A 17,759-nucleotide genomic window follows, 5' to 3' on the forward strand; every position below is an offset into this window, starting at 1 on the left:
AATACATATTACTGCCAGAACAATGCCGAGGTGATGCAGCGGAACCCCCGCCAACGGACCGGAGCTAGACCGGGGTCGGAGCTCTGAAGGAAACCAGCTTCCCCGTATTCAACCCTCAATTGACTTCCCCGCATAGGCTGACGGATTCAGTCAACGATCAAGATGAGCAGCCTTTCGATTGGAGTTCCTTTCCGTATAGTTTCCAGGGCTGCGCGCCTACCCGTGAGGGCGGCACGCTTCCCTCGGACATGGCGTCAGTATTCTTCAGTGCCGAGCAGCAAGCTGCCTCTGGACGGCTATCGCGTGCTTGACATGACAAGAGTCTTGGCCGGAGTCAGTCGTCTACTTCCCTTGAAAACACGCGGGAGTAAAGTTGACATGAGAACAGCCATACTGTACTCAAATTCTGGGCGATCTCGGGTGAGTCTCATCCTCTGGATAAGGGTGCCCTCTCATCTCACTGACATCACCAGTGCCGAAGTCATCAAGATCGAGCATCCCACGAGGGGGGACGACACACGCGCCTGGGGCCCTCCGTACGCAACTTACAAGGCAGACTCTGGCAAGCAAGGCCCCGGCGAATCTGCCTACTTTCTCGCCGTAATTCCCACACCCCGGACACTCTTGTGAACCAGATGTTGATTCTTTGCCATAGGTAAACCGCAACAAAAAGTCGCTGGGCCTCAACTTCCAACACCCAGACGGCATCGCCATCCTGCACCAGCTCGTCGCCAAGTGCGACATCCTCGTCGAGAACTACCTCCCCGGCACGCTCGCCAAGTACCAGCTCGACTACGCGACGCTGCGCGCCATCAACCCTGGGCTTATTTATGCCTCCATCACGGGGTACGGCCAGACGGGGCCGTACTCGGACCGCGCGGGGTACGACGTCATGGTCGAGGCGGAGTTCGGGCTGATGCACATCACCGGCAGCCGCGGCGGGGAGCCGGTCAAGGTGGGTGTCGCGGTGACGGACCTGACGACGGGGCTGTACACGAGTAATAGCATCATGGCGGCGCTGCTGGCGAGGGGGAGGACGGGACGGGGACAGCATATTGATGTGGCGCTGAGTGATTGCCAGACGGCGACGTTGGCGAATATTGCGAGTAGTTGTTTAGTTAGTGGGGAGAAGGACTCGGGACGGTGGGGGACTGCGCATCGTGAGTGAATCCTGGGTCTATCCCCCCCCTTTTCTATCTGCGTGACTAATGACAGCTGGTAGCATCGATCGTGCCGTACAAGTCCTTCAAGACCAAAGACGGCGACATCCTCTTCGGCGGCGGCAACGACCGGCTCTACGGCATCCTCTGCCAGGGCCTCGGCCGGCCGGAGTGGGCGGACGACGCAAAGTACAAGACCAACGCGCAGCGCGTGGCGAACCGCGTCGAGCTCGAGGGCAAGATCGAGGCCGTCACCGTCACGAAAACCACGGCGGAGTGGCTGGCGGTGTTCGAGGGGCGCGGCATGCCGTACGCGGCGGTCAACGACGTGCAGGGCACGCTGGAGCACGCGCATACCAAGGCGCGGAACATGGTGGTCGAGATGGAGCACGGGGCGTGCGGGCCGGTGAGGATGGTGAACACGCCGGTGAAGTACTCGGAGAGCGAGCCGGGCGTGCGAACGGCGCCGCCGACGCTGGGGCAGCATACGGCCGAGGTGCTGGGGGAGCATTTGGGGTTGTCGGAGGAGAGGATTGGGGAGTTGAAGGGGGTTGGTGTTATTGGGTAGAGGCAATGGTGGTAAGGGAGTTTGGCAGTGACCAGGTGTGATAGTGCTCCGGAATTCTGGTTGGGCAGGGAAACCGGGAACTAATGCATTCTTATTTCAGCTTTGCTCGGCCTCTTCACTGCATTTTTAACCCACCCCGAGAGGCCATCACCTATCATTGACAGAATCACCACGTACCTTGCCCTCTGTGAGTGCAGATCGGGTGGCATCACGCGACGCAGCTTTCCTCTCAGCGCTTTTGGTTCTTCCTAACTGCACTCCACGTGCAGTAGGTTAACAGTGCGTTGGTGCCCTATGGAAGCCTTCGCCATAGATTGCTTCTACAATTGCAGCATTGCAGCTTGAGCATTATGCAGACTCGGCGTGCTGATGCAAAGCACGCCCCGTAACTGGGCGAGACGATCATGATTTCTTGTGTAAGGGCATGAAGAGTGAGGGAAACCAGACGACTCATTCATTGCACTGAGATCTTGAGCCCGTCTTAGACGGGGTGGCCTACCTAGCGCCACCTTTCACGAGCTACGAGGTTGTCTCCAGAGGTTTGCTGCCTTAACTTCACTGCATTCTCAACCTACTCTGGAGGGTTTGTGACCTTACCGAGACTGACCGAAAAGGTACGTGTCTTCTATACCGAAGAATATCTCTGTTCAAATCCGTAGGGGGTGTCATTGGTAAGTCATCGGCATAGAACGCTTCCTGCCCAGAGATATTTTGCTCATTTTGATGGAATGAGACCGCCTATGCATCATGTGTCTGAGCGGCTGTATTGCCTGTGATTAATTGTACTCGACCTTGCCGTCGTCAATGCTATCGTTGTTGTCATCGTTATTGTCGTTGTCCGTCGTCGTCGTCGCCTGTTGTCGTCGTCGTCGCCCGCTGTCGTCGTCGTCGCTATTGTTATCACTTCTCCTATCGTCTTCGATAGTAACAAACAGTAAGGGTAGGCGATCCCATCCAAAATTCGTGATTTCCTTTTCGGGACACAAGATCGCTAATTTCACGGCGTTTTTAGCCCACCTTGTGAGGATCTGACCTCACCGAGAGTGACCGCGAGAGTACGTACCTGCCAAAGCCCGGTGAGCACGGTCCAGGTCACGTGAAAGTCACGCGACGCAGCTTTCCACCTTCTGACCATCCGACTTAACCACCTGCCGCCCTCAATACAACTACCTGTATCTATATACGGCCATGGACAATACGATGCCCGACGACGCCTCCCGCCTGTGGGCTATTAAGCAGGAAAAAGCTGACGAGTTGAGCGCGATGCGTGCCCAAGGCGCGCAGGCCTCGAACACCAAATCAACTATCCAGACTAGTAGTGGCGTCGTGTCTACGCCTGCCACAGCCGGCCCAAGCCGACCGTTTCCTACAATCTCGAAGAACGAGGGCAAATCGCCGACGCCTTCGAGGTATACCCCACAGTTTACAGCCTCAACCAAGCAAATTTTGAGCCGAATAAAGAACGAGAATGGCAGTGGAAGCAACTCCTCCCCGTCCCTGGGCTTTACCACCGCCCAACTCTCCGCCCCAGCAAAGGCAACTTACGAGGATGTTAAGCGCAGACTCGTAGAGACGCTCAGCACATCTACAACTTTGCCAATGCCGACAGCATCACCAAGACCTACCGCAGGAGCCGCCACGCATGCCAATCAATTGCCATCACCTAATGTGGGCAAGAGAAAGCGAGGACCAGACGAGCATGACAGCAGGCCACCAACGCGCCCCACACCCCGAGACGAACCTCAGCCCGTTGCCATCCAGCCCCCGAAACCGCCTGCCAAAAGGAAACGCGTCAAGGATTCTTCCATGTGTGTGAAGTGCCAGCGCAGCTCGGATACTGCCGCAAACCTAATCATCACTTGTGGCTGCGGCGAGGCCTGGCACCAGCTCTGTCACGATCCCCAGGTCTCTGAGGAAATAGCCAGCAATCCTGCCTCTTTCAAGTGCAGCACTTGCGTCGTCGAAGACAAGGCGCAGGCTAACTACCAAGCCAAACTGACTAAGTACCGCGAGGCGAAACAGCAGCAATCCGATCTGAAGAAGCAGCGGGCCGAAGTGGAGAGAATGAGGTCGAGGAATCTCGAGGGTCTGCCGGATTTTATCAAGCCTGAGCTGGTAGGATTCGGGGCTGGTGATGCCAGTACTGATGCGGTATGTGATCCGGATGAAACGCCAAGAGCGAGCGCTGAACCCAAAAACAGAGGAGAGAGTATTTCGAGGAACTCCGTAGGACTGACTTGCTCAATCTACTGTCTTTCAGTGAGCGAATCAAGCCTGGTCTGTTGGTGGACATTCTCGTTTCGGTGTCCAAAAAGCAGCCAGATCTTCCCATCTTTCGTTCGCCAGACTGGGCTCAGCCGAGGGCGGTATGACTACCTTCCTGTCTCGGAGACTCATAATGCTAACATGCCAGCAGCAGCCCGAAAGCTCTCGCACGAATGTTCTCGCAAACGGCACTGGAAACCACTTGCCACCCAAGCGTTCCAAGCAACGCTCCAAGCCGGGTGGTGTGCGCCCGATTTTGCAGTTGACGACCGCCCCTGAGGCCGATGCTGTACCAGAGGACAACGAGGACGATTATCTTCACCCTAATTGGCCCAAAGCAGGAAAGGGACTCTATGCCACCCTGCCCCCGGAGAAGGAAGACTCACATTACCTGGAGGACGATAACGACGAGGAGGCATTCAGCCATTTCTTTGTTGATGGTAATGGAAAGCAAGTGGCACAGCCGGTCAGGGTTTAGAATGCCCAGTCGCACCAGATGGATGTCGACGACGGCGATGAGGGCAGTGCCAGCAGTAAGACCAAGGGGAAGGGAAAGGCGGTTGCCAGGATTGCCGCTCAGAAGCCAGCCCAGAAGCCAGCTCAGAAGCTGGGTACCAGCACCAGCAGCAACAAGGCGAAGTTGAAGGGGGAATCAGCCCCTGCGGGATCGGCGACTGAACTGATAGAACTCGACAATGGCGAGGGCAGCAGCAAGGCGAAGGGAAAGGGGAAGGCTGTCTTGATTGTACCTGTCGTTGAGCTTGACATCGACAACGGTGAGGGAAGCAGCAAGGGAAAGAGCAAGATTCCGAGGTACACGGGGGGCGCGGCGACGAAGACGGCAAAGTCTAGAGCCAAGAGTACCAATAAGGGAGGCAAAGCGAATAAGGACCCGAATAAGACGGCGACGACGAAGACGACAGCAGCAACAACGACGGAAGCTATGAGGACCGCCGCTGTGGTAGTACATCCCGCGCAGCCGCAACGCCGCGGTCGCTCTACAAGGACGAGTCTGTCAGCGGCTGCCGATGCTGAGCTTTACACCAACCATCCGGAAGCCCGAAAGCTGGCGGCCTGGTTCTAGTGTTAGATGCCAACAGTTAGGTATAAGAGTAGCACAGAATCAATACCCAAAAAGCGGCTGAATAATTGAACACACCTCCTACCATGTGCTGTGGCTGCTGTAATCCTGTGTCAATGCCCTTGTCGTTGTTTGTCGTCGTCGGTCGTCGTCGTATCGCTTCGTCGTCGCTCGCAGTCGTCTTAGTCCAGCACCAATATACCCCCCGCCACGACTCACGGCATTGCATCACCGCAGCAGTTGCAACATCCGACGTTTCCACGGGAGCAAGCTTCTCCCCTAATCTCGATTCCCTGCTTGATCGCGCGAATCCGAACAATTAAAAAGTTGGGACGAATAGGAAGTCTGATGGGACCATCGGCGTATGTAACCCCAAAATCAGACGGGCGGACGTTGTCTGTCATCCCATGAAGAACGAATGCATTGAATGACTGCAGTGAACGACAGCATCTCCACTTGCTCAATGCCGCTGTCAGGATGTATTTGCATTATCATTATGTAGTTATGGCTCATGTGATGTCTGTGTACGTCTAAGTGATTACTTTTTTTTGCGTCCTCCTCCGTGTGAGAATAGGGCAGGGGTCATGTAGGTCTCGTCACGGCCACGGGCGGCGGACTCGTGCTCCCGCTCGCGATGGAATCCGCAGAGACGCTCACCCCGCCCACGCTGTCCTTCACTCTCCGGGTGCCCATGCGCACAGGCAGCGGCACATTCACCAGCCCCTCCCTCCGTGACTCATCCCTCACGAACCGCGCCGCCTCGAGGTCCACCCCCCGCGGCGGCGGCGGCGGCGGCGCGGCGCCCATCTCCTCGCCGGCGCTGCTGCCCAGCCGCAGCGCGCTCTCGCCGGGGGCGCGCCCGCCGGTGAAGAGCTCGCGCGCGTCGCCCGAGTAGCGCTTGACTTCCTTGGCGAGCCAGTGGCGGCACAGGACGACGAAGAGCAGGTTCCACAGGCCGAGGCCCCAGAGGAACATGTAGGCGAGGACGCGGCCGTAGGCGTCGGACATGCCCCAGTACTCGAAGTCCGGGGCGAAGACGTCGCCGCCGAGGGCGATGTAGACGGCGAAGACGGCGATGAGGCCGAGGCCGAGGGCGAGGCGCAGGAGGAGGGCCCAGCCGGGCCAGGGGTCGTGGGCGTGGACTATTGAGCGGGCGTCGAGGAGGATGTCTGTGGAGAGCATGATGATGAGGGCGACTGCGGCGGGCCTGGAGGGGTGTTAGTGTCTTTGGTCAGGATGAGAGTGAGGCGGTAGTTACCCTGTGCGATATGTCAGGGGGAACGGCACGTTGTACAAGAACCACGACATGATCCATAGCAAGATGCTCGCGGCGGCGACGTGCGCCACGTCGTTTGCGATTTGCGCACGGAGGAGCCAGCGCTTGAACTGGCGGGCTTGTCGGTGGTTCGGGCGTCGTGAGCGGCGGACTCGGGCCCGGTGTCGGGGTGGAGGGGGGATCGTGAGCGGTGGTGGACGGTGGGGACGTTCCATCTTGTCTGTGTGTGCGTTATGTCTGCCCTTCTGATTGATGTTGAGAATGAGAAAGCCCGGCGATGAAAAAAGCAGATGAAAAAAGAGACTGAATTATCGGTCGGTAGCGGGGAGGGGTGAAGATGGCGACGGCCGAATGGTCTTGATCATCGCTGTATGTGTGTATATTGATCAACTTTGTCGCGAGATGTCGAGTTATTCGTTCTCGTTATTTTTGGTTCTGCGTGTCGTTTTTTCAAACTTCGCCCGGGACAGATTATTCAAAGGTAAACTCTCTGGCATGCCAGTGACGACGACTCTGGTGCAGAGCGAAATGAGTTCAAGACACACGCCAGCCGGAAGGGAAGAGACGAAAAAACAACAAAATGGATGTAATAATAAGACCTTTGGGCTGTTTCCCCGATGCGGCGTATGTCTCAGGCGGGAAGTATAAGGTAAAATATGAGGCAAGCGTAATATTAAGGTAGGATGGCACTGATGGCAGCCGAAAACCTTGGAGCGAGCCTAAAACGAGGAAGGGGACTAGAAGAAACGCGGCAGGCCCAGTCGCAGACGGGTGTGTTGTCGGGTGGTATTCTTGATCTTAGAGGCAGAGCGTCCGGAGTTGGTGTGAAGCAGTTTGGAGGGCTGTTTTCAGCTGAATCGAATCGGCGATCATTCATGGGCAGGCAGGTCGGACTAGACGACGTGGCCGGGGACAGGGTATGATTCTATTTCGGACGGACTCAAGATGACATTAACAGACGGTAGGTCGTCCGTCGTATGCAGGAGACAGATAGTAGATAGTCGGGACGGAGGGAGGATGAGATGGGAGGAGATGAGATGTGATGATCGCCGCCGCCCTTTCAACCCACGACCGGCGGAGTGAAATGTCGAAATGCACAACAGCAAGCAGGGAGCGGGAAAAGAAAGAAGAACATCCAGATCGTTGGGCCGGACACGGTGAGGAGGGCGGCCCTTTTGAGAGACGGCCCGGCGACGGAGATGTCCTGGAGATGATGCATGTCTGTCTGGCTGGCTGGCTGGCTCGCAGAAGAGTCTTGGCTTTTCGGGGCGAGGGGAGGGGGGCTGGTTTGGGGATGCAGATGCAACAAAGCATCCGTCTTGTTGCTTCCCGAATGCGGTCCCGCGAGCGAGTGATGGAAGAAGGCCTTTTCGTCCAATTGGCCCCGGCGCAGACCAACCCGTGATGCCCCTGCAGCTGCTTCGGCACTGCGCTCCGCCCGCAGTAGCCCCGGTTTCCAGGGGGCCTCAGCACCCACAACAGCAGTTAGAGCTCTCCTCCAGCGGGGCATCTTCCAATGGGGCGCTGTAGCTGCCTCGGTCAGCACACCTGGAACTGCGCACTTGGCCATCCTGAAGGACGCCAAGCACTTCCCGTCCATCGTGGGGTTTTCGCAGGGGGCCCTTACTGCTACGCCCAGGGGCCAATGCTCCGGGGGGGGGGTCGGACGAGTCTCAGACCAGACGAACCTCGTTGCAACGCTGTCAGTCCGACGACAGCGTCGCCGTTCTTTTCTCCTGTCTTCTGTGCTTGTTCCCGTCTATTCTGGCCCGATGGCCGTGACGGCTGGCGGATGACTGAGACATTGGCGTCCCTCTCCTTGGTGACCGGGACCTGCTGCTGGAGACATCCGGATTCCTCGCCCTCGGCCCGACGCTTCATGGGAATCCTCCTTCCATTTGTTCTTTGCCATGTCGCAAGGTGCTGACATAACCCTCTCTCTGATTGCTTTAAATGTGTTTGCCCAGCCACAATCTGCCGTTTGAATATCGCACACGGACACGATGGAGTCATGCAGCTCGGGAACCCCCAGCCACTCTCCGCCCTACGTCCGTCGTCAATCCCATCTTTCCTACTGCAGGGAACCTGGAAACGAAACTTCGCTGTCCTTTCCATGTACGGAAACTGCACACTGAATCGTTTCTGAAATCCATATCGCATATGCTATTGCTGGACACGAATGCATTACTACATGCAGAAGCCGTTCGCATGTATTCTGACTTGGGATAACCGCCCATGCGCAGCTGCGAACCCGCCGCCCACAAACCCGTTCAATAAATGGCATCTCTAATCCTTCCTTTTTGACACCTGTCAGGCGAGTCTTGTCCTCGGTATACGATCCGGCTGGCGTACTCGTTCCGAATTGCCCGTTGCCGCCGAGGCGACGTTACCGAATACTATCCAGGCAATCCCATCTTCGCGTCGGCGGGTATCTTTGTCATAATATTCGTCATCGTCTGACGTACGGCTAGGGATAATGCCGCTCCATGTCGAAGCCATGGCGATACTATCGAGTACATCTCTGTTTGGTTCCTGGCCGAGAGGTGGTTGGAATGTGTTTCAACGTGGTGCTTTCGATGATGACCTGAAGCCAAATAAATTTGCAGGTTCTTTGGAGAGCTAGTCCAACGACTTTTGGCGCTTCTTTTGATCCGGAATCCTCATGAACACCTTTCTCGGACTTGCTGGCTTCTCGGGCTCCTAGGATGTTTCTGCCGTTGCTCGTTTGTTCGTGGCCGCTGAACAGACTTGCTTTGAGCTTGTCTTTTTAATGGACAAGGGGTCGTCTTCAATTTCTTCCGCTCGCCGCTTGGTTCCTTGCTTCTTTCGATGTCGACGAATAGAGACGGTCGACCGCAGGAGTTCGTCGAGACTCAAATGCGGTATGGCTGAGGTGGAAGTCTTGCGGCCGACGCTCATTTCGTCGCTGGTCTGCACGGACTTCTGCGGATGTATGTTGCGAATCTCGATAGCCTCTGGAGACGATTCTGTCGCGTCGTTATATCCCCGAACAGAGTCCTCCTCGTCATCGTCAATGTAAATCACCTTCGACGGCCTCCATTTTCGTGCCAGCTGCTCCTTCTGCTGGGCGATCTTATCGATCAAAGCGTACTGTGCCCGCACGCCCTCAAACTTGGCCCAGTATTCCTTGGCTTCGTCGTCGTTCTCTGCCAGCCGAACCTTTTCTTTCGAGGCAGCCCATGCCGACGACAAGGTGTCGTGAGACCTTTTGGCGAGGAGCAAGGCCTCAATCGCGATCTTTTTCTCGCGAGCATTGAGAGACGTGGCACACATCAAAGCCTTGTGGATCAGGTTCTGGCAGCTCAATTAGTCTTGGGGAATGGAAGCATGGTATGGTCCACTTACATCTCGCTCAGGCATTTTGGCGGATGCTTTTTACAATCCGACGTGACGTGGTGGTGAACAGGACGCGAGTAGAGGTCGGGAGGTGTCATTGACGTGTTCGCCAAAAGAAAAGAGGTGAAGACTTTCAGTATGCTTAAGTTCATGTTCGGAAGGAAGGAAGGGGGTGGGGTGTCCGTCACCAACCTGGAAGACATCAGGCGGGTTACGGGCAGGTATTTAGTTAGGAAGCAACTTCCACGAATGGCCGGTTCATCTAACAAAAGCTCTGAAATTGGAAGTAAAGAATATGCTGGGTATCGATGGCTGCTTCCTTCCTTTCTTGCGCCACCCCCGGCCCCCGGCCCCCCTCCTCTCTCCCCTTTCCAAAAAGAAAAAGCAAACGAAAACAAAAAAGCCTGTAATCTGGGGAGAAGACCTAGCATATCTCGTTCACTTACCTGGCGCGACGATGGCATGGTTCTTTGAAGGTGCAGGACGGTTGGGCTCCCAGAAACTGGAAGCAACAAAGCCGGTCTTGCCCCTCGGCTGCATGCCGTTGCAGTTGCGATGATTTTTGTGGGTGGCGAAGGGTAACGCCGACTTTTACCAACTCACTCCTACAACCTGCAAACGAGTTTCGCAATTGGAGCGGATGGCTTGCCGGGAGAACATTTACCCTCTTCACAACTCGTACCATTTCAACTATTACACTGAGACTGCTATTGGCGCGGACCTCTTGTTTGCTGTAAGGTGATGTTGCAAGACTTTCACCCCAGCCTATCAACGTTTCTAGCATGACTTCAACTGAGCGCAGACGATCTCAACCCCGTCTAAGAACACTAGTTACATCGCTTCTGACTGATTATTAGAGGATGAACTTCCAAGTTCCGTCTGTTTTCTCCCATACATCACGCGGTAAGAGCTGAATACTACGTCGATGATATGACTTGACAATCAGCCGGGGCGGGGTGCTGGGCAAGAGCCTAAACCTCGAGTACTTTCGTATAGTCCAACATCATGAAGCAGAAGGACAAGTATAAAGGGCGTCATGTCTCCGGTGTCAACATCCATTGTCAGCAGAGAAAAATCAATCGTGCCAAGCTGCTCAAAATGCGGGCTTTTCAAGTCTTTCAATTCATATCCTGCCTCTCGGCAGTGGCTGTCCCTGCTTTAGCATACAACACAACGGCCCCTGAGGGCTTGAAAATTACCGACACTTTCACCCTCGATGGCATGTCTTGGACTGTCTACGAGGACTTGCTGGAGCCCGGAGGCGACATTGTTATGGTACCCGACACCGGATTGACAAAGCGATTTGCAACGCGACTTGAGGCTACCAAAACTGGGGCCGATTCAACTGTGCCTCTTTTCATGGGCATGAACCCGGCCGAAGTCAACCAAGCACCGAATGACCTCCTTGCCGACGCGCTGCTCAAAGACGGGGAGCCTGATGAGGCTGCTGTCCGAGACGTCCTGCCGTTCCCCAACATCGCGGGCTGGGACACCTTCCTCGGCAACATCCAAGCCAACGATACCCTGACCGTGCGAGCGGACGCAAGAACCTGGAACTACTTTCCGCTGGACTTCCAAGAGAAAGACATCCTTGGAAATCCGGAGTATAACAATTGGACTTATGACGGCCTGCTGGGCAGCTGGCGGCCAGGCTCTCGCAAGGTCTTCCGCCACGGACACGACGGCCAGGACTGGGCCGAATCCATCGCCTTTGCTGATGTCGACTCTAACGAGCCCATTATCGTTCATGTTTAGTACCGGACCACCTTTGTGGTCAACGGGCGAGTAGAAAGCCGCGTCTTTGCATACGACTATCCCGAAGACCTGCCCGCACGCCCGAAGCCCTCTTCTGCCGATTTCTATCGCGCGCTGCTACGCTTTGGCACATATTGGGAAGAGCGCCTCGCTGATGTTATCGAACTTAACCTGCCTGACTCCAGCTGGGCCGACCTGACCAAACACGCCTTTGGAATAGAACTCGTGCAGCGGTACGGCGACGGGGTGTACCCGAAATACGGCGCCTACGACCGTCCTAATGTCGGCTCTGAGATTGACGACTTTCAAGATACCTTCACCAATTCGCTTTACGCTAACCTCCTATGCGGTCGCTTTGACCAAGCTCGCGCTGTTACCGAAAACTACCTGCGCGACTTCGTGTCGGACACGGGCGATATTGATATGCGCGGCGGCGAGATACCTCAGTATGGTAAGTCCTTGTCGTTTTTGACAATGCATGTCGATTACACGGGCGACACAGCTTTGCTGGAAACCTATCGCGACAAGATTCTGGCGTGGGTTAACATCATCACGACCCGTCACGATGAGAGTCTAGAACTGGACCCCTCTGATCCTTTCTACGGCCTGATCCACGGATGGAGTGAATCCGACTCCGTCATAGTCCATCCTAAGTACTACAACCTGCCTCACTTCAACAATCAACCCTACGCGGTTCGAGGCTTGCGGGATCTGAGCCGTCTGGAGATGTTCTCCGAGTACGCTGCCGACTGGACCAACCGCGCCGAAGTGATGCTCAACCAGACCGTCGCCAGCATCAAATCGTCCACTTGGCAGGACACGAACCCGCCCTACGTCCCCCCGCTACCGAACCAAAACCTCACCGCAATCGACTCCCTTGCCACGGAGTGGCCGTCAATGAATAGATGGGCTCATCGCGCCCTCGCAGAGCTCCTCCAGGCCGCCGTCTTGCCCGTCGAGCTCGTAAACACAGTCATCGACTCCATGAAAGCCAACCACTTCACCTCCATGGGGCTCCTGGCCAATCTCCTCGTCCGCAAGCCGGAGAGCCGCGACATCCTGGGCTTCATCGGCTCCGGCTACGCCCTGGGCCTGCTCCTGGCCAACCGTACCGACGAGTTCGTCCTCTTCCTGTACGCCCTCCGTTACTACATCCACAACCGCGGCAACTGGATCGCCGGCGAGGTCATGTACACCAACGGCGCCGGCGGGCTGTACTGCCAGCCTGCCGCCTTCGACATGCCCGTGGTCATGCGCGCCGCGCTCGTCCTGGAGCATCCCGACGACAACGTCTTGTACCTCGCCCGCGGGCTGCCGCGCGCCTGGGTCGCGACGGGTGACCCGGTCAGCATCCGCGGAGCGCCAACGCGCTGGGGGCGTGTGGACTTCAGCACCTTCGCCGACATCGCGGCTCGGACAGTCACTGCGGAGGTCTCGTTTCTCGGTGGGAGCGTTCTTTCTGAGGTCCGCGTCAAGTTGTGCGTCCCGGCTGGGGAAAACCTCGGGAACGTGACTATCAACGGCGCTCCCGCAGATGAGGTGATAGGAGAAGAAGTTGTGCTGCGGATAGGCGCTGACTTGAAGAACGTGACCGTTCTTGGAAACTTGTAGTTCTTTTCTTCGTAGTTGCTTGCAAATCTAGCAAGGTTGGTGCATGTCACGATGTTGCTGGAGAGTTTGAAACCCTGGGCACAAGTACATTAGTTAGGTAACGAGCAAGCATCAACTTTAAGATGCAACTGCTATGAGAAAAGCTCAGCCCTTCGTAACTGCGAAATAACATTCAGGCAAGGCTTTAAGAGACCAAGAGAAAAAGTTTCAGTCCTGAACTACAGTGACAACTTTCAAAACCCAGGGATGGGTATTTTGTGTCAACGGCCAATTGCAAACATGGCTGGATTCGTCCCTATTTCTCATCTTTCCATCTGCTTCTATCATTCCGTCCAAAAATCAGGTAAATGGCCGCAAGCACCACGAATTCCAGCTGTCCAGACCATCTCTCAGAACAGCTTTTGATGACCTAGCTGAGATTGAGTATCCCGACCAACTTTGTTGATGTCCGTTGGATCGCGCCCCAGGACGATGTCCATAGTAATACCGGCTTGAACAACCGCAAGGGCACAAGTGACGATGCCACATAGTTGTGTAACCATTGGTAAATAGTCTGCCTGAATCGCGTAAATGGTAGGCAGAGCTGCGAGGACTTGCGGACCAGCGTAGCAAAGCGGTAAAATTGGAGGAACCAAGCAGCTTCTCCACCCTTCAAGCAGGTGGCGGTACCTGTAAGTGATGGAGATGCCGACGAAAATGCTCGAGACGTTGCAAAAGGCCCACCAGCAAGGGAAAACATTGAAGACCAGCGGCTGGTGGCCGTAGTAGGTATAAATGCCACCATACATGAGCATGCATTCTTCGAGGATGATGTCCAGCAGGCCCGCAAAGCCGAGGAGAGCCCATAACGTTCCGGTTCGGATGTTACGCTGCAACGCGCCGAAGATGCCGCAGCTGAGAACGGCGCCGTAAGACCACCAAAATAATGCCGACGTATACGTCGAAATCACGGCCAAGGAGGGTGAACATGAGTTTTCCGGGGTCGTTGGACGCGGTCCAGTAGACGTTGGCCAAGTAGCAGTTGATTGCTTCAACAAGGACAAATGTAGCAGATCCGATTGTCAAGGCTGCAGGGACTGTTGAGCCCCAGAGCTTGCTTTCTCTAAGACTAATGCCCACGAAAGTGAGTGGTATAGCCAAGAGGATGATCGAAACAAACCGGACGTGATGCGGGTCTTGAGGAAAGTCGTCATTGGGTGGTGGGACGGTGCGATATGTGGGATCCAGTGTTAACTTTGAGTAGGCATTTTGAGCTACCGAGCCTGTAATCAGGCCGAGACCAAAAATCGACAAAAGATTGTGACGATGCATCGGAAAAGATATGCAAGGAATCAATGTGGCGGAGATTGAAAAGAGAAGAACTCAGGACTAATAGCTGTTGAATAAATGGTGGCTACTTATAACTCAGTCAAAATGTGTATGGCATGATGAGGCTCATCAGGTTTGCGTTGAAGATCCATCTAGGGAAGGTCGGAACCGATGAAATGACATATGGCTGATGAAAACCCATCGGCGTCGCAGCTAACGAGCCCGGAGGTGGGATTTGTCCGGCCCTAGGACCGGAGAAGTGGGGCCGGCCGGGATTATTCGATATCTGTCGGACGAGAAAGTCCGCACTCCTTTGTCACCGTCTCCCTCTTTTTTTTTAGGGTAACCTAGAGAAAAATTCAATTTTGTTTTTGTTATGTGATTGCCTAATTATTATCAAGCCAGAGGGGGAAAGCTACCCTGCCACAGCTTGGGTTGAGCAAATGAACATATTGGCCAACAACGTGGCAATTATTTTGATGAAACACACGCCTGGTTTCCACGGCTGCTTTCCGTCATGTCCTTGAAACAAATGTCGTAGGAGCCCTGTAAACAACTGAGGCTTTATAAGATCTGTTGCGACAAACTGCACATAGACCTCCGCGTCTTACCTTCGTCAGCTCCAGGATGGGATCCATCACACACGCCGGCGACAAGTCCTCACTAGATTATGGCCCTCGCGAGATCAAGTAAAGAGGCCCCAAAGCCGCCATCAAATGCTTATGTTGATGTATGTAGCCCGGCCAAAGCCAGAAAGCTTTCTGGTCTTCAGTGCTGATACCGCTCTTTGCGCGACCGGCTTTTCTGGCGACCCTGAGTCTCTGCGCAATCAGGGTGCCGGGACACCAGCTAATGACGGCAATCGAACTGCCGCTATCATTAAGGGCCATAAGGATGCACATGCTGGCAAGGTTTTGGGAGAATATGGAGTCTGTTCCTGGTAAAAGCGATGCCGGTCGTACTTCTCGAAACTCCATGAAGAAAATTGACCAGATCGATTGCACTTGCCATAATACTCTTGTATCATTGATGGGATGCGCATCAGAATAACCGAATGCGAACTAGTATGAGACTTGAATACATCGGATGTTAAAGATACCACTTGCCAGCCTAACTTTTCTTGTGGTCCTTACGTTTCGGTACACATAGTTGCTTAGTTTTAATCCCGTTATTGCTTGGGTTCCCCAGCAATTCTAATATGCTAAATACTCACAGTTTTACACTGATCTGTAGCATCTTTGATAAGATGCCTTTGGGTAGAAAAGTGTAGATAATGTCACACAGCTAGTGATTGGACAGTACTAATAAGTTACCAGTGGAATGCAGGGCGATCGGCTGGGACTATTGGTTGCGTCTTGTTCGGGCCAGTATGCAGGAGAGTTTCGGCTTTCGGCCGGCAGGTACTGCCACTCAGATGGTTCCAGCTGAATTGGCCGTGACCGTGTTCCCAGCCTATTTGGGGAATTGTGGCCGATGTAACCCGAAGCTTCGGACCTTTGATGGCGCCCAACGCCGGCTTTGCCTCCCACATCTCGGAACTAACCTACGGCATCGCACGCCTGAAATCCCTCGGAAAGAAATTAAATCTGTATTCCGAGAATTTCAAAGTCGGCCATCCTAGCGTTAGCGGTTGTAATGGCTTTGTTAAACGCTGCCTCTATAATTCATGCCGAGGTCGTTATATCTCCAGTGACATCGGCAAACCCCACCCGGACTCATGATATTTACCGTGATGCTGCTTTGATCATCAAGGAACTCGTCGACAATCCTGCACGGACTGCACCCTGGGATTTCGAGACGGTCCATATTGATGGAAAACCCATTGTTCAACGATGAGGAATCTAGCTCTGAATGCAAGAAAGGTTTGAAGCCTGTTCCATGTGAGTTAGAATGATCTGACCTGGGCCATGTCCTGCTGGACTGAGGTTCTTTCCGCCGTGCAGATGATGCAACCTGGCGTTGCAGCCGGCGTAATTTGAGTGGCTCAGTGTCGATCTGATCTGCACTCCACAACTCTAACATGACGAAGCCGGGGACACCCGCCCCTAGTAGCATGGGGCATGAGGCAGTTGGTGTCCGGGGAAGGCGGCTTTGCTCCAGAGGGCCCGTAAATAACCCTGATCCCCTCCCCCGTTCTCACTCTCCACGGCCGAGCCGTGGTGATTGCATTTCGTGCCGTAACCACAGCTGTCATGTCCAACCGAAATGCAAAAAGCAACACTTATTGTGAAAATTGCGATACGTCCTTTAATCGACGCGAGCATTATCAGCGCCATCTACGTACTCACGCCAACGAGAGACCGTTTGCATGCTCTGAGTGCGGACAGAGCTTTGGAAGAGTGTATGTATCGGGCGATTTTCTCAGTCTTTCATGTTTTCTTGCTTCAGAGTGATAGATCGATGACAATTCCCTGACCTCATGTCGGCAGAGACTCGCTTTCTCGCCACCACACTACGATCCACCTGGGCGGTGATCGCCAGAATCATAGCGATCGAGACAATCGCCGCGTCTCGCAGGCATGCAAGTCTTGTAATGCGTCAAAGGTTCGCTGCGATGGGCAACTACCATGTGAAAGATGCCGCCGGAGCAAGAACGACTGCTTCTACGAGCCTCTCGGAAAGAGGCGTGCGTCGGAGGTCCACTCAAACAGACCTGGTTCGAAACAACCGCGAATGAACAACGAGGATGACAGCAGCAATAAGTCCAATGGCGACGCCACAAACAACAGGATAGCTGATGACAGACACATTCCACCGTCACCTCCAGTAACTGTTCCCGACGACCGACCATTGGCCAGCAACTACATCGGAGATGGCCAGTCCACCAGATCAAGGGATCAGCCAGTGATTCTTGAAGAAACAGACGGTAGTCCCAACTTGAACTGCGCCAGTGGAGAAACGGATCCCGTTCAGTACCAAGAGCCCCCCCCCATTCGATTCGATATGCTGCTCGAGGGAACGGGTCTGTTTCTAGACCTAGATACGGCCGACGCAGCACCTACGCCCTCGATTATGCTAGGCACCTATGATGAGCCAATCAACTGGCTCGATTATAATCCTGATCTCAACTTCCTTCCCTATATTATGCCAAGCAACCCGTCTGCTCAGATGGCCTTTGATAAGCAGATAGAGAGATCGACAGTCGCACCACCTCATATTACAGCCTCCCGGAATCCGCCTCCTTCAGACCAGATGATGGACCAAGGCGCAGTGACGGAGCTATACAGCCGCAGCCACACGCCTGCCATCGATCAAGATGCCGTCGAGCTCAAGCATTATCACCCCGTCTCAATTGAAATGGATGCCCCACTTGTGTTCCCTGACATGACCCAACTCGGAGAGCAAGATATTGATGAGGAAGACCTTGCCTACGTCGAT

The 17,759-nt window shown here is 54.6% G+C and overlaps 6 protein-coding genes across 6 annotated transcripts; 3 read left to right on the forward strand and 3 right to left on the reverse strand.

Moving 5' to 3' along the window:
- Window positions 1-162: 162 nt before the first annotated feature.
- Window positions 163-1,728, forward strand: Sugct-0-1 (Succinate--hydroxymethylglutarate CoA-transferase; the record flags this gene model as incomplete). The annotated part of the gene is made up of 5 exons (XM_037326571.1): window positions 163-333; window positions 389-420; window positions 474-600; window positions 656-1,160; window positions 1,223-1,728. The coding sequence occupies 5 exons, from the start codon at window positions 163-165 to the stop codon at window positions 1,726-1,728; spliced, it is 1,341 nt and encodes a 446-aa protein (XP_037175217.1).
- Window positions 1,729-2,916: 1,188 nt separating this feature from the next.
- CGCA056_v011326 (uncharacterized protein) lies at window positions 2,917-5,077 on the forward strand (the record flags this gene model as incomplete). Its single annotated transcript, XM_037326572.1, has 4 exons — window positions 2,917-3,879; window positions 3,930-4,094; window positions 4,145-4,426; window positions 4,481-5,077. The coding sequence occupies 4 exons, from the start codon at window positions 2,917-2,919 to the stop codon at window positions 5,075-5,077; spliced, it is 2,007 nt and encodes a 668-aa protein (XP_037175083.1).
- Window positions 5,078-5,656: 579 nt separating this feature from the next.
- Window positions 5,657-6,565, reverse strand: CGCA056_v011327 (uncharacterized protein; the record flags this gene model as incomplete). The annotated part of the gene is made up of 2 exons (XM_037326573.1): window positions 5,657-6,281; window positions 6,333-6,565. 2 exons carry the CDS (start codon window positions 6,563-6,565, stop codon window positions 5,657-5,659), a joined length of 858 nt encoding a protein of 285 aa, XP_037175084.1.
- Window positions 6,566-9,050: 2,485 nt separating this feature from the next.
- CGCA056_v011328 (uncharacterized protein) lies at window positions 9,051-9,644 on the reverse strand (the record flags this gene model as incomplete). Its single annotated transcript, XM_037326574.1, has 1 exon — window positions 9,051-9,644. One exon carries the CDS (start codon window positions 9,642-9,644, stop codon window positions 9,051-9,053), a length of 594 nt encoding a protein of 197 aa, XP_037175078.1.
- Window positions 9,645-10,712: 1,068 nt separating this feature from the next.
- On the forward strand, window positions 10,713-13,073 carry CGCA056_v011329 (uncharacterized protein; the record flags this gene model as incomplete). Its single annotated transcript, XM_037326575.1, has 2 exons — window positions 10,713-11,461; window positions 11,501-13,073. The coding sequence occupies 2 exons, from the start codon at window positions 10,713-10,715 to the stop codon at window positions 13,071-13,073; spliced, it is 2,322 nt and encodes a 773-aa protein (XP_037175079.1).
- Window positions 13,074-13,462: 389 nt separating this feature from the next.
- Window positions 13,463-13,867, reverse strand: CGCA056_v011330 (uncharacterized protein; the record flags this gene model as incomplete). The annotated part of the gene is made up of 1 exon (XM_037326576.1): window positions 13,463-13,867. The coding sequence occupies one exon, from the start codon at window positions 13,865-13,867 to the stop codon at window positions 13,463-13,465; it is 405 nt and encodes a 134-aa protein (XP_037175063.1).
- Window positions 13,868-17,759: the final 3,892 nt, after the last annotated feature.

Source organism: Colletotrichum aenigma (assembly GCF_013390185.1).
Source record: "Colletotrichum aenigma strain Cg56 chromosome Unknown KSG_Cg56_contig07, whole genome shotgun sequence".
Lineage (NCBI taxonomy): Eukaryota > Fungi > Ascomycota > Sordariomycetes > Glomerellales > Glomerellaceae > Colletotrichum > Colletotrichum aenigma.